General features: G+C 50.3%; 1 protein-coding gene across 1 annotated transcript in view; it reads right to left on the bottom strand.

Annotated features, from left to right (window-relative positions):
- Window positions 1–1806: 1806 nt before the first annotated feature.
- FSTL1 (follistatin like 1) overlaps window positions 1807–27965 on the bottom strand; it is a 56338-nt gene continuing 30179 nt past the window's right edge. Inside the window, exons 3-11 of the mRNA XM_076348518.1 lie at window positions 17311–17415; window positions 15333–15462; window positions 14100–14132; window positions 12338–12468; window positions 9395–9513; window positions 8499–8611; window positions 7180–7290; window positions 5359–5456; window positions 1807–5096 (exon numbers count right to left, since the gene is read on the bottom strand). Coding sequence (XP_076204633.1) covers window positions 5052–5096; window positions 5359–5456; window positions 7180–7290; window positions 8499–8611; window positions 9395–9513; window positions 12338–12468; window positions 14100–14132; window positions 15333–15462; window positions 17311–17415 — 885 coding nt within the window. The 3' untranslated portion in view covers window positions 1807–5051. The remainder of the gene's footprint in view (window positions 5097–5358; window positions 5457–7179; window positions 7291–8498; window positions 8612–9394; window positions 9514–12337; window positions 12469–14099; window positions 14133–15332; window positions 15463–17310; window positions 17416–27965) is intronic.

Genomic DNA, 27965 nt, shown 5'->3' with positions numbered 1-27965 from the left:
ATTTTGCCCACTCTATAAAGGTTGTGCTGTTTCAGCTGGATCAGGATAGTTTGTAGGAGGGTTTATGTAAGCACAAGAGTAAGGTCATCTGGATTTTGCTCTTGTCTCCTGCAGTGCTTTAAGCCTGTATTCTCCCAAAATTGTGTCCTGTGAACTGGTTCAGTTTTTTTCAGGAACCGAGTCTTATTATAGATCAGTTCCCTCCCATCTTCAGAATTAAAGTTAATAAATACCTTTCAAATACAGTTCAGAGTCTTGATCAACCACTTAAATGGCCTATTTCTCACTTTGAAGCTTAACAGTGCTGGAGAATTGTGAACTGATTAAGTGTATGTAGCTATAGTGCAGCAACTTGCTAATACTCAGATGTGCTTAACTCCATAAACAGACAGGTCAGAGTTTTTTGCCAGGCCTCTGCTAGCAGTGGGCAACAGACTTTTTGCTCTTCCTCTCTCCCACCCCAAAACCATTTCGCTTCAGTAAGTATGCATGATGCACAAGGCAAAGTATTTATAGTGCCATCTAGCTAAATTCGTGGCTGACACTTCCTTTCATTCCTTCTTAAAATCCTGGGAAATTCTAGCAGTAGAAATTAAAGTAATAAAGCAGACCCACTTTGCAGTTGAGCAGTGAACGGGCACGGAGTGCCACAGTTAAGAGTGCATACACAGCAGCTGGTACATGCTAAAGAGGCCATTTGGTGTGAAAAGTAACATTGAAGAGGCAATGTTGAATGGTAAGACATTATCCTCCTGTTACACGACACCATTAAAGGCCATTTCATCATTCAGTTCAGCAAAGGTGGCATCAGTCAATCAATCAGCCCTGTCTTCATAAGGTCCTATCAGAAAGAGGAGGGACCTCAGGAAGGTCACCAGCCTGTTCTCCCTTCTTAGGGTAGGACCAGCTATACTTGGGTCTATTCCTGATAGCTGTTACTCTAGTCTGGTCTTAAAATCCATACAGGGAGGAAGTCTGTGAATTATCAAGGAAGCGTCTTCCAGTTCTTTGCTAACCTTGGCATTCAAAAGCATTCCCTGATGTCTCATCTAGATCTGCCTTGGCTGCCGCAACTGAAGGTAGTGTCCCATCCGCCACAGCGAGATGGGTATGTTCATCTTGGTAGCAGTCTCCACCTGAAGCCAAACTTTTAGAGCTTTCCTTCTTAACTGTGCCTAAGGCTTCTGATCTGTCCTTGTAAGCCACGTTTTCAAGGCCTTTAGTTACTATTTTTACTTGCCTCTGGGTTCCTGCCACTTGATCCACCCGTTTTGTGAAAGGCACTGCCCAAACCAGAAGGTACTCAGCTGAGGCTCCCCCGATGCCACACAGGACAGAGCGATTGTCCCGTACTTCACTGCCTGTGTCCCTCTGTGCTCTTCCCATTCTACAATGGTTTGCCTTTGTATCGGCCGCATGACCCTAACTCACGTTCATCTTGTGATCACATCACACATGGAGAGCTGCTAGGTTTTTCTTTCCCGATGGCACAGGTGGAGCGTGTGCTGGGGGAGCGAATGGGGGATACTGAAAGGATTGTGGCGCAATCTCATCATTAAAAGCGCATGGCTGGGAGGCAGGAGTCATGGTTGCCACCTGCATCTCTGCCACTGGCTCGCCAGACGATTGCAACTTTCTACTTCTCCCTGCTGTACCTCAGTTTCCCCAGCTATAAAACAGAGACAGCCGTGTCTCACATTTGTCAAGCGCATTGAGATCCGTGTATAAATGTGCAAAAAGACAGCCGATTTGTTTTTGGAAGAGGGAAACGAGGAATGTGGCTTGTGAGAAATAAAACAAAACACGTTATTTTTTAAATTTTGTTTCATTTATTTGGCAGTAATATCCAAACCCCCCTGCTTCAAAAAATTACAAAATCAAGTAAAATAAGTGCACTAAGGAAACCTACAGAATACTGATAAATTTCACACACGTACAGGTGGGAATATAGAGGGAGGAGTGGGACTTTTTTGTTTGTTGCTTAAATTTGGCTTTTTGGGAAAAAAAAAAAAAAGCCTTCCCTGCCCCTTGCAGTCTGTACAGCAATTGTCCCAGAGGGCAATGGCTGGAATTCAGCACTTCCTTCCCCAGCAGCCAAGTCACCCCGCAGAAGTTCGCGACCGACCAGCCTACTGCAGGGTAGTCTGGGCATCGCTCACCGAACGGTTGCACTTCCCCTCGGTGTGGGGAGGCGAGATGTTTTGGTCCCCTTTGGGTACCGTAGCCCTTAGAACTGGCATCGCTCTCCACAGCTGCGTTTCCCTTTGAGGGCACAAGGAGGAAACCGCTCCACAGGCGGCAGCACTTTCCATGGAGGCACGTTCACTGCACTCCTACCCTGCTGCCCCAGGCTATCCTAGGATATGTTGTATGGCTTGCCGGAGAGCTCAGCTTGCCTTGCCTGAGATAGCAGCCCATCCCTCTGCCTTCAGTGCAAGCGCAAGCTCTGTAAACCTCAACTGCCAGCACCCACCTCTCCAGCTGTCCCCACCAGCCATCCTCGTAGACTGCACATCCACAGGAGACAGGAAGGGGACTAGAGAACGTATCGCATAATGCAGCCTACAGAAGCCCTTCAGCCATGGATTAGCCTCCCCTTCCTGCACATGCTCCGCTTCTCCCCGTTGGAGATTTTTCTGACTGGACAATAAGATCTTCTCCCCATCCAGGGAAAGCCTTTAAGGCAAGCTGTTGTGTTTTCTCTAAGGCACTTTAATGATCCAAGCCGGAAGGAAGTGAGCTGGGAGGCACGAACTACCTTTCAGAGCAGGGTCGGAATAAAGCAAAACATTTATTAACAATGTTCCTGTGACTCCAGATCCAGCACATGAAGCTGTTTCGCTCATACTGTTGGGGAGGAGCGAGGACATACGTCCAATGGGTGCTCCTATTCCACCAAACACTTCCTCCAGTGCTACCAGAACACAAACAATGACTCCATCCCAGTGTAGCGCTGCCCACATTACCCTCAGCTCCTATGGACTCATTGCCCTCACCTTCACAGGTGACAGCTTCTCAAATCCAGACCCGCACGGGAAAAGAACCAGCCCCCTTCTGTATTTATTATGCCAAAACTTCCGAGCGTGGGGGGTAGATTATGATTCTCACTGGAAATGTGGCACTGTGCCAAAGTCAATGGAAGTCCTCTGGGTTCACATCAGGAAAACAGCTCAAAGACCAGACAGCCTTTAACAAATCTGGCTCACGGGCGAGACTGCAGGAGGGACCAAGCTTTCTTCTTTGCCTACACTTGCTAGGTACCAGCTCATTCTTCCTCTCCAAGGAAAGCACTGTGCAAAAAGGGGAAGTTTGGGACAAAAGCCCTGCTAATCTTCACTCAAGCAGAACATGCTTTTGCAAATGCAAGTGAAGTTTTGCTTGAGTAAGCACTAGGGACTGCAGGACACCTGGCAACAACTGCTGAAGTTGCTCACAAACAGGAAGGTGGAGTCACAAGCAGTCATCTCGACTCAGGGTATGTGCAACTGCTTGAGATGCACAGCAGGGGCGTGAAGGGAATGGGGAAACAGGATGTTCAGGTGTGTGAGTGTATGAAGTACACTTGACAGGAGAAAATCAGCTGGGCTTGAGGTTACAGAGGTGACTGTCAACAAAGCAGCATTTCATCTATATCTAGGACCAACGCTCTGAGAAACGGGTCAGATGAAAATGACCCATGAAGGGATGTGAGGGTGGTCAAAGATGGTCTGATCAAAGACACTGTGAAATGCGCCAGTAATGAGGCTTCCAGCCCTGACTCCAAACCCAGACCTGGAATCAAAGAATAATGCTGCTGCCTCACCCCAGGAGGAGATGGAAAGCCCAAAATGATGGCTAACAGCCCAGACTCCAACTAAACAGTTTTCTATGTAGTTAAGCCTTTTAAGATACCCTACTAATGGGATTGCCTGGTCCCTCTGCCTCTAGACTACTTGGCACTTCCCTCTGGGCAATTTAGAGAGGCATGAACATGGACTTTGAGCACATGGTCAATGCTAGCTAAGGGAGCAAGAGCTAGAGAGAGCTGCAGTGTCAATCCGTGCCTGGTGAAACTCATTACATCCAGCCCTGTCTCTTCTTCCCATGAAGACATTGCTATCCCCAGTTGGGAAATACCCTGTAGTGCAGGGCTCACAAGTTGCTTGTGGTGTTTGCGGTGGCTGAGCGCAGTGCGATACAAACTGTGCATGGGCATTACAGCACTGTCAATAACAAAAACCCACAGGCTGGGTTTTCTTGAAAGATCTAGAGCTACGAAACATACAAAAGCTGAATTACTACCATAGGAAATAAAGTAATTAAAAAAAAAAACCACAAAAGGGGGAGTCAGCATGTGAATGTGATAAGAAAAAAATATGATAGCACCTCTAAGGAGGGGGCAGGGAGAGTAAGAGTGAGATGAGGTCAAAAGGAACCATGTTGTGTTGGAGCCCACAATGTACTGGAGGAGCTGCTGGGGACAGTCTGGTGGAAAGCAAGGAGGAACGTGCTGGACTCATGCCAGCAGCATGGCACCACAACTTCCAGGTGTCACACCAGGCTGACCAGCTTTGAGGAGCTCGGACCAAAGGGGAGGGTAAGCAGGGCAAGGTCCTTGGCTAGTGATGCCCTGCAGTACACGTGCTAAGCCACAAAACTGCCGGGCCTGTATTTCTGCAGCCAAGGCCAGTACTGACAATTGTATCGATTGAAGACCCCCTTTTCCATCCAGCACTGACCTCCGTCCTTTCCCCAGATCCAGGGGAACAAGAAATCCCTGTTAGCTCTTGGAGGGAGCAGCTGTCTGCTCTGGGAAAGGGTCCCAGAGGCTGCTGTAAGTCCCTCCCAGCCTTCCAAGGCCCCAGCAATGAAGCTCCCTGAACAGGTGGGCTCTGCTCCCCTTTCCTGGCCCCATTCTCTGTGTATTACAAAACAAATAACCCATCGCTATACAATGTAAATATCTGTGACTGGGCAACTGTAGCAGACACTTGTGCATACTGAGATCAGCACTGGAGGACAGGGCGGCAGGTTGGGCCCATCCTCCTGGGCTCCTCCGGTGTGGAGGCCCCTTACATCTCCTTGGTGCTCATTCTCTTGGTCTTCTCGGCCGTCTCCTAGAGAAAGAGAGCACAAAAGTGAAGCTCTGCACTGACACAGGAGCTGGCAGTGCCCTGAAGCCTTTGGTCCATCCACAAGCAGTGCCAACACTGGCTTATACGTCAAAGCCCCACACCTGTATTTGTCCCCACAGGCAACGGGGATCCCCCTTTAGTGTGCTCCCCCTTCTACCAGAAGTCTCCAAGTGACAGAAGCAGAGGGAACCCCTCTAGCAAGGAGAGACTTAGTGCAAGAAGACCTCCCCAGCCTCACGCTAACCTGATGCTTCTGCAGTTCCTGAACGTATCTAGCCAGCTCCTCCTCAGTCAAGTCTTGATCAGGTCGCTGTCTCTGAGCAGGCACCTTCTCATTCTTCCCTGCAAACAGAAATGGAGTTCAGCGTTACCACAAACGGGGGATGCAAATTTCAGAGGCTGAACCACAGAGAACAAAAAGAGGCAGGTCGGCCACAGCAACCTCAAGCTTAGGAAAGCTTTGCTGGAGGAAGGTATAGGCTGGCTTCTTAGAAAGAGAATGGGGCCTTGTGGCTCCCTGGGACTTCAGAACCTGGGTATCCCGTCTGTCCCTGTCTCCCCCTCCCACGTGATGATAAATCATAAAACCACAAGGAAGAGGCTGCATATTATTTAAAAGAAGCACCTATAATTAGTTCAAACATCTTGGCCTCTTGTAGGGAATAAATGGAAGCTCAGTGCTATCCAAGTATTGATGCTTAATGAAGAGGTAATTTCGCTCAGTGGAGATGCAACTGGCTGATGTATCTGATCTGATTCTTTGGTTTCATCATCCCTCTAACAATAGCCTCTAACCCTTCTGCTGCTCTGACAAGGGCAGAAAGTCAAGGAATTGTTGTCCCATTGCATGCTTCTGCCATGGATGCAGGGAACAAAGTAGGCAGCAAGACCGGGTGTTGCATAGCAACTTTGAAGGTTGTTTCTGGGAAGGCAGCAAAAACAGCCTCTCATTCAGCTGCTTAACCTCTGAGACCCATCCACAGCTCCTCTGGCAGCTTTATTAGTATTACAGGTATCTTTTCTGAGGTGAGTTCCTGCTGCCACAGCCAAATCTGGGCTGAGGTGATCACGAAGCCTCTGCTGCAGAAGGCCAGATAAACGTGAAAGAAACTCTGTACATACTTGTTGCTGTTCCCCTCTCTCCTTCATCTGCCCAAGCTACTGGCTATAGATCTGAACCAACATACTGCTGACAGCTCCCGCACAGCACTGAAAACTGAGCTCATGCAAAGGCCTGGTTTCTGGGGAAGAAGGCCAGAAAAATGCAGCGCAATGCTGGGAGGGTGGACGTGGCCCCTTGAAAAGGACCCATACATTTCCCAAGGCAGGGGAAAGCTGGCTTTCCACTGACCCTGGACTGTCTGTGAGAAGGCAAAATGGAGCGCCATTGTTCACAACCCCACCATGACTTCCCATAATTGTAACAAGGCTGTGCAAGTTTAAAAAGGACCCTCCAGAGGAAGGACAGACCAACAACCCTGCCTTACTATGAACACCACCTCCCTTCATCTCCATCACCATTATTTTCTTTTACTTCTTCAGTTCTTAGGGCAAGAAGCTAAAGTGCTTTCTTGACATTACTAGATGAAGTCTCCTATCTCCTCTCTGGGGCAAGACAAGACCCTAGCTCCTGCTTTACAGATACCGTAAACACAGATACAGCGAGGATACTGACACACATACAGGAAAGCTGACTTGCTCACACCTACACATATGGTTTCAGACAGTGACCTATTTGGTCTGTGCATGCCCCAAGCCAGCTGGATGCAGAGTATCTCTGGTCTGGAAGGTTTGGTGCTGAACTTTCATGACACCAAATCCAAACCACAAACCCCAGCAGCATTACCCCCAACCCAGTAACACACCTTCTGACCTCTAAAACAAAACCAGCTTGGGTTTGGCCAACATGGAGCACAGGGGAGCGATGCAGAAGCCACCCACAGAGAAGCTGAGGAAGAGCTAGAGGGAGAAGAAATCTGGATAGCTGGTGCCCTCGGAAAGATAGAAGGCAAAACCCCCTTTTGTACAAAACCAAATACAGTAACTGTCTGGAGAGCATACGGACCCTCGCATGTCATTGCAGTGCACACCCAGTTCCCACAGGCACAGACGCAGCGGTTGCACTCCACCTGGGTCTCTGCTCCATCCTCATAGGTTTCATCTTCCAGGGCACACTCTAGAGAGGCACAAAACAAGGGCAGTGGTTGTGAGATAGCGAGCAGGCTAAAGACAACATACTTTGGAGATGCCTTGAGACAGAAGAGGTGCATGGTTTTGGAGAAGGCCTTCCTTCCCCTAACCACCAAAAGGTTCATAATGACTAAAACATTCATGCTGAATTTGGTGTGTGAAATCAGCCAAAAAAAAAAATCATTTGGGCAAGTCAAACACTTCATTTTGCTTCCTCAAAAGAACACATTTCAATTTCTCAATTCCAGAAGAAATCTCAATATTGGATTTGTTTGAATTTCCTAATCTATTATACGTAGAAGAGAACCCCTAAAGTGAAAGTTTTGGTTACTCTGAAACAATTCCTATTCCAGGTGGGGAGAAGTTGGGGAAACGATTTGTGTATTTGCTGTTGCCCTGAGAAAGAAGGGGGGGGGGGAGTTTCTCATTTCAACTCACATTTCTTCTCACAGCTCTATTATACGTTTAAGTTGAGGCCCCCAAAGAACTCAAGGGCCCATATGGTGTTAAGTGAAAGCCAGCTGATCATGTTTTCTGGGGGAGGTGCAGCATCCCTAGCTTCCCATTGAAATAGGCAACAGAGAATTCAACTTAATATTCCCTAAGAAGCATAGCCTCTGTCTGCTCCTCGGTGCCACCGCAGTGGGATGTAAATCCAGCACCTTTGAACCAGCACCCCCTGAGGAGACAATTAGATGAATGGCTAGGCACGCCTGGTCAGCAGAACACTAAGCTGCTTCCATGTGAACTGTAGTACTAAGCAGCATTTGGAAGGGTAGTGAACTTTGAGATGTTCATCACGGAGGCTCTCTGTGTGAAAGGCAGAGCATCGCAGGACTTTGGTCTGGTCTGACTTTCCTAAGTTATCCAGACGTGAACTCCTCACATGATTTAGCTCCGTGCTGTTAAATACATGCCTTGACCTTCCAAGCATACCATATCTGTTCAACCTATGCCCTTGCTTCTAAAATCCAAACCTTTTTCATCACAAGAGCTGTGGGAGCTCTGGGACAGAAAAACAGTACTTTTGACAATGCAGGGACAAGGGGTGCTGTCAGTTGTGAGGTAGGCATATATCAACATTATCTCTGGGAGTGGAGTTACAGCATCCGATGTCTGGCCCAAAGCTGGTCTCTTTGCTTTCCTCCCTTCCCAGGACCCCTCTGGTTCCCCAATATAATGAGGAGTTCCTACTTTTCTCTGGTGGGTTGAAGGATGGGCTGAGGCACTTGAGAAATTCATTGAAGCTGAGCTTCCAGTCAGCATTTTCATCCGACAGCTCGATGAGGGCATCTACGCAGAGTCCCCTGGAAGGAAACACAGAGGCATGTTCTGCACAGGGCTGTCTGTACCAGGCAGGTCCCTGCTCTACTGGCTTCAGAGTACAGATGAGTGAAACCGGTAATAACTAGGAAGACTCTGAGATGCCTGGCAGAAGTGGCTTCTCTAAGGAAACCTCACTGCATATAGACAAAAGAAAAACAGACACAAAATACTCTCTTGGCTGTCGATGGGCCGGGAACTGAGGAGATATTCAGAACAGCAAGAATAGGACCCTGTTGACATCTACATGAGTACAGATGCAAGCACAGCCTAACCACAAGCAGCCTGTTCTCCTCAGTCTCATACATAGTGGGGCACACACAGAAAAATGGAAACCTCTCAAAGTACATTTTCATGCGATGCTTGCACCAGCTCTAACTGCAGGCTGCCCATGAGCTGTGTTTTCCCCCCATCTTCCTTGCACTGGATCTAGCTACCAGGCAAGAGGTGATTAAAGTCCACTGGAAAGCTAATTTATTAGGAAATAAAAAAGACAACAAATTTTCCGTCACCCAACTCACCTTCTGGCTGCACACCTACTACATTTAAGGCAAAAGAGGGTTGGAATACCCGCCTAACGTGAAGGGTAGGGGTGGGACCGCTCCTTTTGGTGGTATTTGCACCTAATTAAGTGAGAAGCCACTTCATACACAGTTATCTTTGTTAGTCCAAGACCTAACTGGTATTTTCCATGAGTGGATTTTCATGCCCCCTTCTACCACATCTGGCCCCCTGGTCCTCCTTCTGATATCCTGTCCGCTGCCCACCTGAGCAGCTTGTTGGTTTCCTGGTCCACGTAGGTGGTGATGTTGACAGCAGTCTCATTCTGCTCCACAAACTTCAGGAATTCAGTGGAGTCCAAGCGAGAATCGCCATTGTCAAAGCTCTGTAGGGAAAGATGGGAAGATGTGAGAGGGTCTGATTTATCAGTTCAGGGTACCCCTTCCTTCTCCTTCTTCCATATGTACTTAGCATTTTTGAAGCTTTAGTGAAACAGGTTGCATCATCCCTGTTTTACACAAAGAACAGAGGCTCAAAAAAAAGCAGCAACATATCCATACCAGCATCAGAACTGGGAGACATGATCCTAGCCTTGTTCTCACTGATAAGCTACACTGCCTCTCATTCACCTCCTGCTGCTTGATTTATGGCTCTAACCCCATTTCTTCTCTTTGTTCCAGCCAACTCTTAGCCTTCTTATATACCGCCTGTCTTAAAGCAGACCAGTTGCATTCAAGGAGGTGTCAGCTTTCCAATACGTGTAAATCCAAAGCTGTGCCTGGACTGTGACAGTGACAAAAGGGAAAATCACAGGAAGCAATTTTCTGCTGATCCCAAAGAAGGAACAATTTAATGCGACAGCACAACACCTCGCCACCAACTTCTTAAGGTCCTGACAGGACTCCTGGCACTGAAGAGCAGGATTTTTAGCCCTGAAATCCTGGCTGTACTCCCAAAGAAGTAATTGCATTTTGCCTTCCTGTTTGGAGATGTCATCTCACAGTGCTGGGCACTCAGCAGGAACTGCTGGGCCCCCTCAGAGACAGCTGCATTGCAGGGAGGGGAAAATGAATTCTGCACACAGGCTGCTGCTGGCTAATTTTTGCTGTGTGACTTGGGGCAGGTCACTGTGTCTCCTCGTGCAGTGCTTCCAGGAATGCTGGAAGAGACATTGCCTGTTGTGACCTCTGTGTGGTTCAGGAGAAACCTGTAGGGCCAGGAAAATTACTCTGCATGCTGTAGCCTGTGTATAACTGCCCCGCTAACATGTTTCAACTTCTACTAGACTTTAAAGCTTCTCGTCCCGCTATTTCTTGTGGAAGTGGCTGCAGTTCCCTTAATGACCCAGACTCACTGAAGCTAGTTTTCTTGCCTTTCAATACTATGGTATGCATTTACATGTTCCCCCAGTGACCCTCCAAAACAGAGCAGCTTCCCACTACTGGCCTCACTCCTCTTGAAATAACGTCCTCCAAAGTCAAGGCCTGCCTGATGTACAACCCACATCCCAGTGATCCACACAAGTCAGGCTTCCAGGAGGGAAACAGCTTAATGCCACATCTACAAACCTCCCCAGAGGAGAGAAAAGGGAAAAGCTTCATGTCATCTTTGTCTCCAGTGTTTACTACCTGCAGGGCAGAAATCAGGCCATTCGAAGGGCAGTGCGAGAAGCCCCAGGGCTGGGCACGGCAGAATTTCTCCAGCTACAGCGGAGTCTCATTGGTGAAACAAATTTGTGTGTTTGAACCCATTTAGTTTGCTTTGCTTGTATTTGTCCCAAGTTGCTCCAAGCTCTGAATTCTGCTTTAAAAGTATTTCAAAGCTTTAAGGGTTGTTGATATGGTGTACTACCACCTGACAGAGAAGGAAATTCCCCCTTTGGTCTGAGAAAAGGTATAGCTTTGTCATGGAAACTTTCACCCACTTGTGCCTGGGATCAGTGCTCCAGAAAAAGGGGGACAATAAAGAGAACATGAGGCTGTCTGCCTCTAAGCTGTGGCCATGGGATTTCACCAGTGCCCCGACAGGCATGGGACCAGCGGGGGTGACCGGAGTGGGTGCGGTGGCAGTGGAGCAAGCCAGTGGCTGGCTCATGCATTTCAGCAAAGCCCATGGCCCGGGGAAGACTGACTGCAAAGGCGGCTGGGGACAGCACCTTTGCAGGGGGAGGGAGTGCGCAGCTCCCCTCCACAGGATGCCGCAGCTTTTGGGTGCTGGCAGGCGCCGGTGGGGGTGCCTGAGGCAGTGGGCCACAAGTGGGTTTCTGCAGACGGAGCAGCATTAACGACTACAAAGGCATAGATGCTCTCTGGGGTGCGGGGACCAGCTCCTCTATCTCACCAGGGGGTGCCATTGCCATGGCAAATTTGCTTGCAGCACTAACTCCTGTCAGGCACCATTAATCTCTTGCTGTCAACAGCTTATGATTTAAACACTCTCCCCCTTTCCCCACCTGCTCCTCCAGCTCCATCCTGAATGCTTTGAAGTCTTTATCAGGAGCTGGGCGTGAGGGGGAGGGACGCAGCAGTGCATGCTGCAGGAGCATGGGAGAAGCGTGTGGTCTGCTGGTTACAGAAGGGTGTGGGGATGGGCTGAGGGACAGACTGACAGGGAGGAGGGAAGGGGAACGGGATTAGTGCAGGGCCCGAGACTCACGGGCAGTTCCTCTCTCTCTCTGCAGAGTGCTAGGGAACTGCCAGCTCTCAGCCACAACTGGGCCATACTCCTTGCAAGCAAATATTCACCTTGAAGCCCCCAAGTGTCCCCTATCCCCACCTCAACATGGCCTTGGGACTGTCTGGAACAAAGGATCAGCAGCCCCTGCCCCGGTTTCCTGCTCCTTCTACCTGCATTTCCAGCACTTTCACCCACCTTTTCTCCTCCGGCTATTTTTTGTACCCTGAGATCAGTTCTTCTCTCCCCTGCCACAGGCACACTCGGCCTGCCCTCCTCCTTTTCCCCAGGGCAGGTCAGATCCCCAGGGACGCTCCAGGTCTGGGCTGTCATGTAGCCATGTCAATGGCTCTGTCAGCAGCTGCTGCAGGCAGCCCGTAACACACCACACTGCAGGACATACCAGACCTCTCTGGCCCCCAGCTTGACAGGCCCATCACACACTGGAGCCTCTTGGGTGGGGGCATGGCAGCTGCTTTGCAGTGACAGGGCGAGAAATATTCTCTGGCCTCTGAGGCAGGTGCTGCTCTACTTGCCTTGAAATACTTGTCCAGGACTTCACTGTAGTTGCTGCCCTTGGAAAACCAGCCATCTGGGATAATCTCAGCTTCCAGCCACTGGATGACGCGGCGACGAAGCTCGTCCCTGTCAGACTGGTAGCAGACAACTGTAATGGGAGAAGGTGTAGCAGAAGAAAAAGCAAGGATGAGAGAAATGAAGTTGGCAGGGAGACCACAGAGAGACGACTGGACATAAAAGCCAGCCAGCCAGCCCTAATGGCAGTTTGCAGGCCCCTCCATCCTTGGAGATGCGCCACTGCCAGATCAAAGCAGAGGTGCCACGTGCTGAACGGCAGATGGGCTGTGGGTGACATCATGTGGCAAGGCCAGAAAACGACACTTCTGCCAAAGCTCTTCTGCCTTCCCGTCCCTGAAGCTTGTGCAAGAACAATCCAGAGCTGACTCATCTTGGTGTGAAGAGTTCCCAGACTGAGGGAGGAAGGTGACTGACAGTGTCCCCAGGCTTCCCAATCCCGTGCAGAACAGGCATTTGGCCATCAACCCTCAAGTACCAAAACCTCCATCCTCTGCAAGGGCAAAGACTAGACTGAGCAAGCCTTTCCACCACGCTGTCCCCAAGACTTGAATTTTAGGGCCTGCTATCTCAGGAGATTTCATTTCTTCAAAGCCCTGACTTGTCCACTCTGATTGGAAATGAGAGGGGGTCAAGTTGGGCTTGTTCACAGTGCTCTCCACAGTCACAGGTTTCTTTAGGTGGATATCACTTTGTGTGCTAGTACCAAACCATGCATTTACAAGCAAAACTGAAAGCCTAGATCTTCTGGCTTATGTGAGTTGTCACACGTGCCCAGAGGTCAATGGAGCCAGAAGGGAAAGCGGTGTGTGTTCATGTCACTTACACACACTAAAGATCTCCTTCTTAATCCAGCGACTACAATCACAACCAGACAGACAGATGGAAAAAAAAAACAACCTGTAAGGATTCTGCATGTTGAATTTTGAACTTCCTTAAAACCGCTTTAAGGTGGTGGCCATGCCCTGACATGGTCCTTTCCCTTAAGCTTGTACGAAGGTTTGCTCTCATCTGTCCTAGGAAGCTGAAGTTGATGATTATACAGCTCCAGCACTTAGAGGCCATGGATGGGAAAAGGGTCCCCTGATGAAGCACAGGCCATGGCCCCAAAATCCATAGTTTAAGTACACCAGACAATGCATAAGGGGAGAAACCAGGCACAGGGAATTGAAGAGACTTGTTGGCTGATGGGAGAAGAGGTTCAGCTACACCTCCTGACTCCCTTGACGATGCACCATCCATTACATAGTGCTGTCTCTCTGCCCCTGTGCCCATCGGTTAATCACTCCTGAAGCGAAGTCTCCTTTCAAAAGAGTGCTCTTGGAGTTGGGGACATAGCTCCCCAGTTATTGTGTCTTAGATCCCCAATGAATTATGCAAAAGATACCCCTCAGTCTGGGTGATGAACACAGCTTGTGTCCCTAGGGGCAAACTGGGTTTCATTGCACCTTGTACATACTGAGAGTCCCTGAGACATCCCAGCACATGAAGAGCCCAGGAGATGTATGAGCTCTGAAAGGTTACCCAGGAGTAAAGAGCTGGGCAATCATATTTCAGCTGATTTATCAACTCAGACTCTGCTACAGCCAGTGCAGAGGTATGACTTTTACGCAGAGCTGTACAACTCCCCCAGCAGACCTTCCTCCCCATCTCTTTTCCCAGATTCATGCAGAGGCCCCAGCCAGAAAGGGGATGGCTTCTTACCTGGACTTGCAGCTGGATTCTCAGACTTCTTCTCTGTTTATGGAAAGACAGAAGAGCACACCTCTGATGCAACATGAAGCAATACAAACCTCTTCCCACCCCGGGAGCCGCTTGGGCAAGAGCAGAGGAACCTGGGAGTCTTTGGAAACATGAGGGCCACATATATGATTAAAGGACTGGAACATCTGTCACCCCGAGGGGAGACTGAGGACTGTTTAGCCTGAAGAAGAGAAGGCTCAGGGGCAATCTCATCAGTGTTTATAAATCTGATGGGAGGGAATGAAGAAGACTGAGCCAGACTCTTCTCCGTGGTGTCCAGTGACAGGGCAAGAGGCAGCAGGCACATTATTTAAACACATGAAATTCTGTCTGAACATAAGGAAACACTTCTATACTGTGCAGCTGGTGTAGCAGTGAGTTAAACGGCCCCACCGTTGAGACAAAATCCTTGCTCCTAAAGTTCTTGAGGTCCCTCATGAACATGGATGGTCGTATGGACTTTGGGGGTTTATCCCAAGAGTCTGACCTTTCCCCAGCAGGTAGACTGAGAGACCTGCCTGGCTGAATCCATGAGCTCAGAGCGAGGCAGGCAGGAGCAAGAAGTTGCCCTCCCAGCAACCCAGGGAGACAGAAGCTCCAAGATCCCGCCACAGCCAAGGTGTCAGGGACCTGAGTGCACTAATGAGGGCCTTAATGGCCCTGCCAACCTCACCTAGGGCCTCCATTCACACTCTCTACCCATGAGCCCAGGAGCTCCATTTCAGCTGACGTCTTGGCCCCTAGTCCTTGCCTGGGATTATGTTGCAGGTATGCCTGTCTCCAGCTCTGTTGCAACCATTCCCATACCTGCCATAGACCCTGTTGATCTAGGCCCTGACCTGGTGACTGTCTTCCCACCTTGGTCTCAGACCTGCTATAGACTGCATCACTATGGACTTGTCTAGCAATTATTGGCGTGTGCCTGATCCTGGTTACCATCACCAGAACTGATCCTGACCTGATTTCATGGCTTGACTTCAGGCCTACTTCATCACCACAAACTTGCCTGGTGATCTGGACTCTTGGTTGAACCTGGCTACTGTTTCCAGGCTTGCCCTTTTTACCCTGATCTGCAACTGTAGTACAGGGTCCTGGCCGGCGAGACCTCTGCCTTGCCTTGTTATCACGCTTGGCTCCCATCTCTCCCTCCCTTAGAGAGCAGCAGGCCCTCATTGCTCCCTGACACAGGGTTACCTTTACAGTGGCCATCGTAATCCACCTGGATTTTGGAGCCAGTGAGGCAGGCATCACGGTGCAGCTCACAGTGGTTCAGGTACGTCTTGCCATTGCTACCGCACACAGGCCTCTTGTGAGGTTTGCATTGCTGTGAGAGAGCCAGAGAAGACAGCATTGTACCTGCCTCTTTGGAACAGCTAGAGGGAGGCAGGTGAGTCCCAGCATCAGCCCAACTCAACAGAAGCCCTTGACACAGACCTCTTAGCCCAAAAGGTGTTTGGAGCAGGCTGAACACTCCCATCGCCACCCCAAAAAAACCCACACAGAGAAGCCCGTGGGTGTGGGTTCAAAGGCTTCACTTTATCCCAGCCTCCGTCACCACCACCACCACAAGAGCCTTCCTGAAAGCAGAGCCCAGCAGAGAAATCAGTGCCCAGCTGTGCTGGCTTTGACTGGGATAGAGTTAATTTTTTTCCATAGTAGCTTGTATGTGCTGAAAACAGTGTTGATAATACAGGGATGTTTTCGTTATTGCTGAGCAGTGCTTACACAGAGTCAAGGCCTTTTCTGCTTCTCACACCACCCCACCAGCGAGTAGGCTGGGGGTGCACAAGAAGTTGGGAGAGGACACAGCCGGGACAGCTGACCCCAACTGACCAGAGGGATATCCCACACCATATGACGTCATGCTCAGCATATAAAGCTGGGGGAAGAAGAAGGAGGGGGGGGACGTTCGGAGTGATGGCGTTTGTCTTCCCAAGTCACCATTACGCGTGATGGAGCCCTGCTTTCCTGGAGATGGCTGAACACCTGCCTGCCGATGGGAACTGGTGAATGAATTCCTTATCTTGCTTTGCCTGTGTGCGCGGCTTTTGCTTTACCTATTAAACTGTCTTTATCTCAACTCATGAGTTTCCTCACTTTTACCCTTCCGATTCTCTCCCCCATCCCGCTGCGGGGGGAGTGAGCAAGCGGCTGTGTGGGGCTTAGTTGCTGGCTGGGGTTAAACCACAACACCAGCATAAATACTGAGTGTAATCCCGCAAGTGCTGCTCTGTGTACCATGGATGTGCCTGTCCAGGGGTGTTTCTGTGAATCTGTTCTGTGCACCTCTGCTTGCTCAGCTCTGTTGCATGTCTTTGTAGACTCTGCTCCACCTTTCTGCAACCGAATGTAGAATAAGCCATCAGCCATGAGCAAACAGCACAGCCTACAGCAGAGGGAAAGTTCACCAGGGCCACTGTTCAGGCTGTGAGCTTCTTTCTTGTGTCCCTTTCAGTCTGGCCAAGCCTACCCAGAGCGACAGACTCCCTTCCTGTTAACAGTGCATTTCACTCTCCAGTGCCCAGGCTGGCCGCATCGGAGCTGCAGGCTCTGAGGGAAGTGGGAACAAAGAGCCTCACACCCATTCCCAGGAGCCAGGCAGGAATGGTTCGAAAGCACGGGGCAGAGTGGAGTATGGAGACACTGTGTCTCTACAGCTGGGAAAGGCTCTTCTAATCATCTGCAGCTCCCTGCTGGATGGAGCTATTCATCCTCACAGCACTCTACCACAATTATTTCCATTTTACAAAAGCTGATTTTTAGTAGGGTGCTTGTAACCTCCTCAAACAAGACACCAGTGAAGGCAGGTGTCTTGGAGCTCGCGGACCACGCCCTATAGTGCCTTCCAAAGCCAGCTGCATATCAATACCCCACTGGGCTTTCCCAACAAAAGACCTCCAGCCAAGTCTCCTGTGCATGTAAAGACCCTAGGCAGTTGTGCGAGTAGCACAGCTGCAAGCCCCAGACAATATCTGCCCTATAGGGCTCTTCCCCCACACCTCACTGGGAAAAGCCCTGCTGTTTGAAGAGCCACTGGGAATTTGCAGCTGCTCCAGAACAGCCATAGCCTCATCCCATCATGGGATTCTTCCAGCAACCGAAACCCAGATGGGGGGTGGCGGTGGTGGTGGTGACACCCATCCCAGACACAGAAGCTGTGCTGCCCTCCTACCTCAATGCAGAGGCAGGTTGGCTCTCCCTTCTCTGTCACTGTACACTCCCGCCCAGCTCCGCAGAAAACATTGGCACAGATCTTGGATTTGCTCCTTGGTTCTTCCTGCAAGATACAAAGTAAAAGACACAAAATACATCAAGTTACCCGGAAGAGCAGCAACACAGCTTTAAAAAATAACACATTTAACTTCTAGACTGGACCAAAGAGCACCAAGGTGATAAGGCACAGATTACAGAACAAGAGACATGACTGCAATAGATGGACAGCCCAGACAATAACCAGGAGCAGACACAAGAACTAGGGCTACAGCCCCAGCGATAGAGAGCTTCCTTGAGGTCATTCCTGGAAAATCACCTAGAAGAGCTGGAGCAACCATGAGCAAGAGAAAGCCTAGCACGAATGGCAAGAATAATTCGCTCATGTCAAGGACTGCCATCTTCAAAATTTTTTTCATGGAGGGTAGGGAGCAGAAATGTATTTGCTTGAGACATTTAAGAAGGTGGTGAATATAACCCTGGAGAAAGGTGTGATACCAAACAGACAGAAGAAATCGCCATCAGGCACCAGATAATGCCCCTGTCACAAAAAAACCTCACAAAACTACAAGACCCATTATCTTGCCTCCACTGGTCAAGATTATACACTTCAAAGGAAGAAACACTGTCATAGGTAATTATACAGTAACCTTCTCACAGAGAAAATTTCTTCCTGGTCCCTGACAGCCAGCAGTTGACTTATGCCCTGCAGCACAATTTATACGCTTTACAGTTTTCTCCCAGCTAAAGTCATTGCAAGTATTCTTGTTGTTCACATAACTGTTGAATCCTTTTTTTCTGAGTCCCACTGCGTTCCCAAACTGGTGACACCTAGCAGGGAAGACTTCCACAGGTTAATCATGTTTTCAATAAAACCACCATTTACTTTTATCAGTTTAATGTCTTTTTTTTTTTTTTTAAGACTTTTAAAAGAGAAGACTGTTCCAGGGGTTCAGACTTTGGAGACCCTGGTTTAATTCCCTACTTTGTCATTAATTTCCTTTGTGACTCTCATTTCATCTAACGTTTTCCACCTGGAAGTTAAGTATCTGGTTCAGGCTCACCAACTGGCTTCCTCAATAGTTTTGTATCAGAGACAGAAGACTGAGGAATGTAAAATAATCAGTGGGATAGGCTGTGACTCTTCTCTCTAATAGACAAAGGGTTTTTTACCTTCTCATCTGAGTATTATTTGTAACCTCTTCTCATTTGTGGTATCTTTGTACCTCCATCATATACTTTTAAAAGTAGGTGATCAAAAAGGAGCAGAATTTGCCTGAGGAGCAAGTGTTATTGATACATTTAATAACAAATGCTGAGCACATTTTTTCTCCTATTGCTTCTTTATCCTAATTTTCTTCTTTTTGTTTTGCTTTTAAACCACAATTTCACAGTGAGTTGTTGTCTTTACTGAACAGCCCACAGTGACAGCCAGATCATTTTCCGAATGACTTTGCCCCCATCTTCAGAATATTTTGTCTGCTGGCCTACTGCACAGTCATCAAGCCCAAGAAGGTCTTTTCAAAGCATAGCAGGATTCCCTCCAGGTTCGCATAGCGACAAACACCTTTCCTACTCTCTGCAAATGTTCCTATCTCGCTGCTTATCCTGTAAAATAAAATTACAGCATTCAGACACACCAGTCTTAGCTCAGAAACATACACCGTGTCCCAGGCCCGCTCACCCCATGAAGACAGTCTGTTATCCTCCCTCTGCCCCTTCGTCCTCCTTTCACATATTGTTTCTGAGCTATGAAAGACACTTTGCCCCTTCTGCTGCATTCACCTCTCCTTAGTTGCCTTCTGGTGCAGGGCTGGAGTACATTATCTAGGCGCTTCTGGGGTGGGATGGAGCAACATGAGTGCTTCACTGCACAAAGCAAACCTCACACAACTTAGGGCAGGAAAGGAAGAATAACTCATTTTGCAAAAAGCACAAAGGAAAACCAAATTCTCCCAGGCTGGAGTCTGGCTAGGGCACTCCCACACCTAAAATGCACTGTAGGCACCTAAGTGCTGATCTATTTAAAGGGTTTCAAACAACGCGCCCACCCCTTCACCGAACCAAAGACCAGGAAAAAAAAGAGCTAGACATGGCTTTGAACCGCCACCCACCAAGGTCTGTAATCTCGGTGCCTGGCAATAGATGGCAGTACTCTGCCTCTCCTTACCCATGGCCAGGCAGGACTGCCAGCAGCAGGCTCCCGGCCGTGCCCACCAATGCCAAACCTGGCTCTTGCCTCCTGAGTTGAGATTGCACTGCTGCAACCGCAGCCGGCCTCGGCAGGCGTCCGCAGGAACCGAGCTCGAGTTGCAAGACTCCTCTCCCCTCGCCAGCTCGCTGGAAACCAGGCCCGTGACGCAGCTGTCCTGGCCACAGCTCCCTCCCCTGTAGCGCCGGAGCCCAGGAGCCGTCCCACAGCTCTCCCACTGGGACCTGGGGCAGGGATGCCGGCAGGGTGACACCGCCAGAACAGCCTCTGAGGACAACCTGCCTCCTGCCAGGCTAGAGAGCCATGATATTCTGATTTTTCTTATTAATCAAAGCAAGACGGTTTGGTGGTTGCTGCTTTGTTGTTAAGCTGTCCTAGGCTGGCAGTGGGTTGGAACTGGTTGCCACATCCCAGCACGGCTGTCTCCACCCCAGGGGTTTGACAGAGAAAGAAAGAAATCAAGCTACTCTGCCTGCCTGCCCTCTCACTCTGGCACAGGGTTTTTCAGACTCAGCTTGCTCATCCTCCCTCCTGGCAGCAGCGGCCATGGCAGGAGCTACCAGGCTGGGTGCTGGCTCCACCTTTAGTGAAAGCAGCTCTCAGCTTCCACCCCAGTTCCCAGAGGAGTAACTCAGCCCCCTGTGCCCCCCATCCTTGCAGTGCTCACCCCACAAACTGTACTTTCTCCATCGACAATCTACAAACCATAGCCTCTTCTACTCGTATGCCCCCCCCCCCCCAAATCCCCAAGAACCTCACCTCCTTTCTTCACCAGACATCGCCTCTCCTAGCCTACATCTACCCACCTTGCACCTGCAACCTGACCCACTGCGGCTGCTTCACAGGTCAAGGTGTGCTCCTCTGCCAGGCACTAGCAGCTGCTGCTGCAGATCCTGCCTTCACCTCCTGCAAGAGCCAGAAAACACTCTCCTCTGACAGCCTGCACACAGATGAAGTTAGCAGTTGCCACCGCTACCGCTTGGTATCGCCACACGGCTCTGAGGTGGTTCACAGCATACTGCAGGGTGGGAGCTCCCTGCTCTAGCAGCTCCCGGCCACCTTCCCGGCAAATGCCTGAATCTCCTGTGCGTAACTGGGAGTGTAACGGAGATGGCGATGGATGAATGGAAGAGTACAGTGGGGGTCTGCGAATGAGGCTTTATAATCTTCAACCTTGATTCTCTGGCAACCTCCCAGATGCTACCAGCCCAACTAGCTTCTTGTGATAGCTATTCTGATCCTACCTTGGACCTTGTCATGTTTGTTCTTTATAAAGCTCCATCTGCTGGAGTCATATGAGTAAGCGGGGATGGCAGCTGCCACTTCTGTATTGAATAGCTTGTCCTTGCACCTGCCATGTAAAAGCTTGAAAATGTGAACTGCAAAAGTTTAAATGCCAGGTCATCAAAAAAAAAAACCCAAAACACTCCACAGTGTATTATGTGTTTAAATGCCATAGCTCTTAAATTGATTTCAGGATTTGGGGGCTGGAATCACGTTTTTTACACTGCTTCCTCCCTGCAAGCTGCCATTGCCTTTTCTGTCACTGTGGGCTTGGGAAGTGTCACTTGTCCCTGTGCACAGTGTGCTCGGGCAGGCGGAAGGGAAAGGGCAGAGAATCGTTATTAATTGCTGCATGGTGGCATTTACACCGCAAGCCGTGACAAGGCAGTTCCCCTCTTCGGCCTTGGGTGAGATGCCCAAGCTCTCTCCGTTTGGGCAATGCTTTTAATTACTCCTTTGCTAGCCAGAGAGCAAGTGGGAAGGCGGTGAGCATGAAGCCAGGGCAGGAGCGCCTGGACTCCAAGCATCTGCCATGGCACAGGGGCACTCCTGACTCTTCACCCCGTGGCCTCTGCAGAGGCACAACCTCCTCAGACATCTTCTCGGGCAAAGACCATGGAGAAAGCTGTTCGCTATGGCTCACGGGCCAGAAACTCAGGGCAGCCGGGCAGCGTCACGTACACATAGCCCAGACTGTCTGCCAATTGGGGATGGGAACGCATGCTGCTTTCGGGGGGCTGGGAAGTGTAACCCCATGGATGAAGGGTTCTTGCATACAAACAGGCAAGTGCCAAGCAGAAGACCTGAACTGACAGTGCAGCGAGCCACATGCAATGCTTCTGCCTCAGGTGTTGCTTCCTGGGGAGCAAGGAGGAAAAAGAGACATTTCCAAAGCGCCCTTGGTCGAGAAAGCCAGAGGCAGTGCCGGCGGTGAGGGATCACCATGGCAACTGGCAATGCGGGGCCTCAAGGTGGAGAGCTAAAATTAGGCAGCGGGAAGGGCTGTTTCTCATCTCTAGCACCAATCAGCACTGAGGAGTCAGACCCCCAACACAGCGTAAGCACAGATGTCGGGAGCACTTCCGAGCCCCTGCCTGAGCCTGGATGTCCGGGACTGAGCGCGGCTCGATGCGCTGACACACCGTGCCACGTGCAGGTCTGCATGGGGTCCCAAGGTCCTACGAGCGGCCGTGCCTGCTCCGCACTGGTGGGACTGCATTAAAACAGTGCGGTGTCTGCAGCAAGATATATGAAAGACCGCACGCACGAAGGAAAAGAGCCATCATAGCTCCTTGGCTTTGCAAGGGAGCCTGCTCGCTGCAGCTCTCCCTTGGCCGCTCCCTCCCCTGGCCTGTGCTGAGCCCACGGTGCTCCACTGCCCAAAGGGAGCAGCAGGGATTTCTGCCATTACGCATGCTCTGGGAAACCAGCAGGGAGACCACCTTGCCACAAGGTGGGGAGTTAACGTGCTTGAAAACAACCCCTCAGATTGCTTTTTGCTTTCTGCACATCCTTCCATACAAAATCTCCTCTTGAAGATCTCAGAAGTCTCTTTCTCAGCAGCCCACGCTGCACTGGAGAAATGCTGTCCTGCTCCTACTGACCCGAGTAAAAAGCTTTTCTGCTATCAGCAGTGACTGCAGGTCTTTTTCCTCTTATGGCATCAGTTTGCGGAAATCCGTAAAATGACTTGACCCCTCATATAATGCTCTGCACTGTCTGCTGTAAAATCAAGGCTTTGCATTTTTGCCCTGCCTGATGTGCAAGGAAATCAAAGTGCTCTAGAGCTGTAGTACTGAAAGCTCCTCTGGGAGGCAATCCCATGTATTATACAAACTTGAGTACCACACAGAGAAGGCAAAACTAAAGGGCACCAAAATGATGTCTGGGGTTGCAGGACTTGCACAGATTCTCATGCCTCAGGGGAAGCAGCAGCAAAAGCTGGGAGGAAGTTTTTAGATATAACCAGATACACAATTCACAACAGACTCCCTCCACACAGACAGGGAAAAATGAGCTTTGCAGCTACGTATTTCAGCCAGTCCTCCCTATGTCTTCCTGTCCATATCCCTTTTACCTGTTCCCTGCCATGACTGACACAGGAGTAGGGATAAAATGGGTCTCCAAACGCACTAAGGTGCCACCTGTAAACAGCACTGCCTGCACAATTTCTAAACCAACTCAACAATCAGCCATGGAATCTAGCGCTTCGTTCAGCTGTTGTCTTGGCAATGTTTTCTCCTCAATGTAGAAAGATTTGGAGACACAAGGTGCTAGGTCAACGATGCAGAAAGCTAAGACAAGAAGTCACGTCTCCAGGCTCCCAAACCTCCCTTCTCCCCTGTCGTGGGGCTGGGAGGGAGAAGCACTGCGTTGTGCTGTGATATCCAAAGAGAGGGCTGGGCAGCAGAGCAACTTGAGGCGGTCAGGAAAACTTAGCAACTCCTGTACAGCGATGGCACTGAGAAAGCATTTGGCTCGTGCATTTCAACCCATTACCCAAGCGTGCCTCCAGGCAAAACAGCTCTTTTGGCAGTGTGCCCTCCTGCAGAGTTCCAGGGAGAACAGATCCCATGTTCGCTGGAGGGCACGCACGGGTAGGCAGCCTGTCACCTCGGCCATTTGTCTCGTTGTTCTGGTTTGTGACTAACAAGCAAAGCACCCGTCCCTCCCCGCAACCTCCCCGCAAACCTGACCTAATTCCTGCGGCAGCTCCCTGGATCCTCTAACACTCTGATGTGACGGGGCAGAAATTTGGCAGCAGCGTAAACTGAGCAGATTAGCGTGAAACAAGCAGGCACCCCCGATGCTGGGTTTGCCATAAATAGATAGGTAAGGCGAACATTGCAATTTCTGTTCCTTAGGGCTATTTCCTCAGGACATCTGCAGACTCTGGAAGAAACCCCACATAAATTACCTTTAAGTCCGACTTGGAAGGTTTGATTTTCAGTTGTCAAAGGTAAGATAGAGATAAGTCCAGCATGTGGGGATTGAACCACGTCTGATTCCCAGTTCAGCTCTCCAATAAAACCTACTTCCCAGGACATCATCACTATTAGGACGGCACAGTGGGCTGTGGAGTGATCCATATCCTCTACTCTAGAAGGAAACCTGCCATCAGAGGTTGCTGAACCCACTGGTGCAGGGTCACCAGCTGCACCCTTCCTCAGGTCTGGTGTTATCCAGTCCCAAAGTGGCACCCTCTAGAGCCACCCCTGCTGCCTCTGGGAGGCACATGGTACATGTCCTGCGGCTCAGACCAGCAAAGGTGTCGATGGGCAGCTCAGAAGGCTCGAAAACAGGCTGTCCCCAAGCTAGTTAGTTAAAAAGGAAAAGGAAAGACGTTTGTGAGGCAAAGTCTGGACCGGTGCTGGATTCCCCAGGGCACGGCAACCAGACACATCTGATAATGTCCCCAGTGCTAACAATATCCTATTTGAAGGATGTCAGCATGAGGCCTCTGCTAGATGCAAAGAGGTCCAGTGCTATTAAAACTTCAGGATTCCTCCTCCCCCAAATCCTAAAACCATCCTGCAAGCAGCAGAACTAATGAAGCCCAGTTTCCAACAGCTCTCTCCGCATGGCCTGCCTGTCAGCTAGTTACAGGGCCGCGTATGGACTCCCTCCTCGGAGAGGGTCTTCACAGGCCCCTCTCATTAAGCCAGTCACCTAGAGTCACAAAACCAGCTGGATCCCATTATCTCGGAGGCCTCCACCGCTTTATCAGCTGTGGCGGAAACAGGCCGATAGACTCAAGACTCGCTGGATGCAAGAGACAGGCAGGCAGGCGCAGATGGCCTGCTGACATGGCTTTGCTTCCTTAGGGAACCACGCTGTAATTCCTTTGCAGAGCCCCATTAAACACCCCTCTGCCTCAGCCTCTCATCTCGACTGACTCAACACTACTACCGCTTGCAGCCCTGGGGGAAGCCCAGCTCCCCTGCCGTGACTCCAGTCCCCCCCATGCTGACCCTAGTGCTCCCTCCCCAAGGTTTTCTTTGCATTGGAGGACAGACCCCATCTCTTTTCTGCTTTCATCTGTCCCTTGGAGCTTCCACTGCTGAGGTATTTCAGCCAGCTGCAATCCAGGGCTGCGGACAGCCATCCGGACACAGTGCTGCGAGCTGCTGCACTCCCTGCAGGATGCCTGCCATGGAGGAGCACATGCCCCAGTCCAGTCCCCAGTCACCATCCCCCTTCCCAAATCTCTCCCTCTATCTCTTCCTATTCTCAGCTGACATCCAGGACTGGGTTGCTATAAATACATCACACAACAAAATGCAACCCCTTAAAGGCTTTTGAATGCTTGATAGATGAATATTTAATGACAGATGACTTTCACTAATGGGAAACAAGGCAGACCATACACCTCTGCCCATGCTGGGAATTGGGGTGTGTTCCCAGAAAACTTGGATTCAGAGACAAGCAGGCAAGAGAGGAAGGGACCTGCAACTCCCAGAGCTCAGAGGAGGTTCCCTCTCTGCAAAACCCGTACCTCACCCATTTGTGTGTGACCCTTCCTGCCTTGCTGGCTGCTCAGTCCACGATCCATGAACTGGCCATGTCCATCATATCAGAGCATCGAGAGGGAGAGCAGTGAGGCTCTAACTGACCTCTGTGATGAGAGGGGCCCATCATGTCGGTGACCTCTGCATGAGGCTGTGGAAAAACAACATTGCCCATGGCAGTCTGCTTGTGGGTATTTGTCCCATGGCTCTTGTCAGGGAGATGAAGACGTCTGATGCTACTACTGCTACAAAAAAGACTGCCTTGGCAGTATTGCCTTGCAGAGTATAGTGGGGTGGATACAGAGAGCTCTACCTCCCCACTGACCCCAGTGGGTGTATGGCGTGGCCCCCTGACAGGGACTGCAGCCCTAACACACCAGCCATGGTTTTCTCATGTCCCAGAGCAAGCAGGCAGGAGCTGGTGCCTGCAAGGAAAGGGAAGCAGGAATTGGAAGGAAGAAAGCTTTTCTCCCCACAACCTAATCAAGAGGAGAAAGGCATCTGCCAAACAGCTGATTTCTCTTACAGTGCGATGCTGCTAACAGTTACGGAGCCAGGCACACCTCTCTCAGGGACTCCACTGCACGAGGACTCCATTTTCCCTTTTAGACTGGAAGGAACGTCTGTGCTCTGGCCCCCCCAACCTCATATTTTCCACCACAAGGCAATGACCGGTGAGGCCCCATAAGGGGAACAATGACCTGAGAGTCTGGGGAAGAGGAAATCTCTCCCACAAACAAGTCTGGAAAATGGCTGCTAAAAGGGAGGGAGCTTGCAACTGGCAGCGCTCTCCCTGCTGCAGCCTTGCTCTGCCGCTCACCCTAAAACCCCCCTCACACTCACAGCCTCAAAAAATGTAATGGCCCAAAACTGCACTGTCTCTTAGCACTCTTCTCTCCACCCATCCCCACAGCACTTCTGGAAGAAGGGGCTGGATTCCCTCCTGCCACATCATGCGGTGAAACTGCCAGCTCCTCCGCAGCCACCAGGAACTTTCTTGCTAGCGCTGGCTCCCAGCAAGGCATGGAGGCAGGAGATCAGAGACTGATCTGCACATGCCAAGCCAGCTGGAGAGGCTTCAGCTGTAAGCAGGGCAGAGTCAGTCCCATGGGAGGAGAGGAGGTGCTGCTGCTGCTGCTGCTGCACTGTGGTTCTCAGGGGGAGGAATCCAGTTAATCACTTCGTATTTGGATAAGAAAATAACCCTCGTGCACAGGGAAGGATCTCAGTGCACATGAAATGTCCTAAATGAAGTTAGTCCCACAGGACCTGCGGGATGAGATTGGTATCATCCTCCTCATGTGACAGACTGGAAAAGAAAGGCCCAAGGGAAGGGACTTGCTCGAGAACAACCAGAAGGCAGCAGCTCAGCTCCCTTTGCTCCCTGGTCCGGGGCCAGGACCACTTCGCAATCTGACACACAAGTCAGTCCCTGCTGGGGTACGACCATCCTTCCCAGACCCTCAGTGCCCTGGGCCAGGCTCCGTTTTGCCATGGCTGGGCTTCTGGGAACCACAATTCTCCATCCCGTTTTGTTTAAAGACATAAAACTAAAAACAAGACCAGCATTGACTCCTGAATTTCAACAGGAGGGGGCTGTTCTGTACGCAGGTAGCACATGAGACAAGTCACAGCACCTTAGGAGTGGTCAGAGGAAGCCCTTGCCGACAGGAAGGTGTGAAGGAAAAGGATGAGGAGTTCCTCGTCGGGGCAGGCAGGCAGAGGTGGAGCACCATCCCGGCCTCCAAATCCAAGCAGAGCTGTGGATTACAGACTCCTAGCTATTAAACACAGACCCCATGACCTCTCTCCTTCTCCAAGCACACCCAGGCTCAGCAGTAAAAGGAAGGTTTCTCTGCCAGCCGGCATTTTCCCAAAGGCATGCTCCTTCCCCTGCAGGACGGAAGAAGTCCAAGTCCATGGAGCTCAGCACCAGAGCCCTGAGATCTTCTGCCCCATTTTGGGATGCACTCACTCGGCACCCCCCCCCCCACCCCCCCCACCCTGAGGCGGTTTTTGTACCATATACAACCTCAAATGTTCCCTTTCAACCCCTAAGTCTGTGGTGACCCACAGCTCTTTCTGTGTCATGGCAGTCCCTCTTTTTCCATCCTTCGGCCCCCTAATTTCCCACACTCAGAAGTCCTGCAGATGTTACTGGTCCTGCCAGTAAATTTTGTTGCCTCTTTTTCTGGCCAGCTGGGATGATTTATTTCTGAATGGGATCCAAATCTGGCACATTTCTCAGCCATTACCTGGCTCCAATGGAGGGAAGGGAAGAGCGAGCTGAGCAGTTGGAGGCAAGTTAGGATTTACAACTCTATGGCATCTCCTCACCTCTTCCAGTAACTGGATACACAAGAGGAACACGGAGTGCAGGAAATGCTGAGGTTACCAGCAGCCTCCGGCTTCTTGCGCAAGAGACCTCGATAGTTTTGTTCCCATCACTAATACAATGGATTTGATGATCCCTCTTCCCAGCTCTGTGCCTTGGTCCTTCTTTACCCGCTTTCTACCACAGCGCACTGCAAAAGAGCAATGGAAATCGCTGTGCAATTGGAGGGAAGCACTGAGTCAGCCTCAGTGTGGGAGGGAGAGTGAGAACAGAATTGG

The sequence above is a fragment of the Aptenodytes patagonicus genome, chromosome 1 (assembly GCF_965638725.1).
Source record: "Aptenodytes patagonicus chromosome 1, bAptPat1.pri.cur, whole genome shotgun sequence".
Taxonomy (NCBI): domain Eukaryota; kingdom Metazoa; phylum Chordata; class Aves; order Sphenisciformes; family Spheniscidae; genus Aptenodytes; species Aptenodytes patagonicus.
The sequence above is the reverse complement of the archived record's forward strand: the minus strand, read 5'-3'. Positions and strand labels throughout refer to the sequence as shown.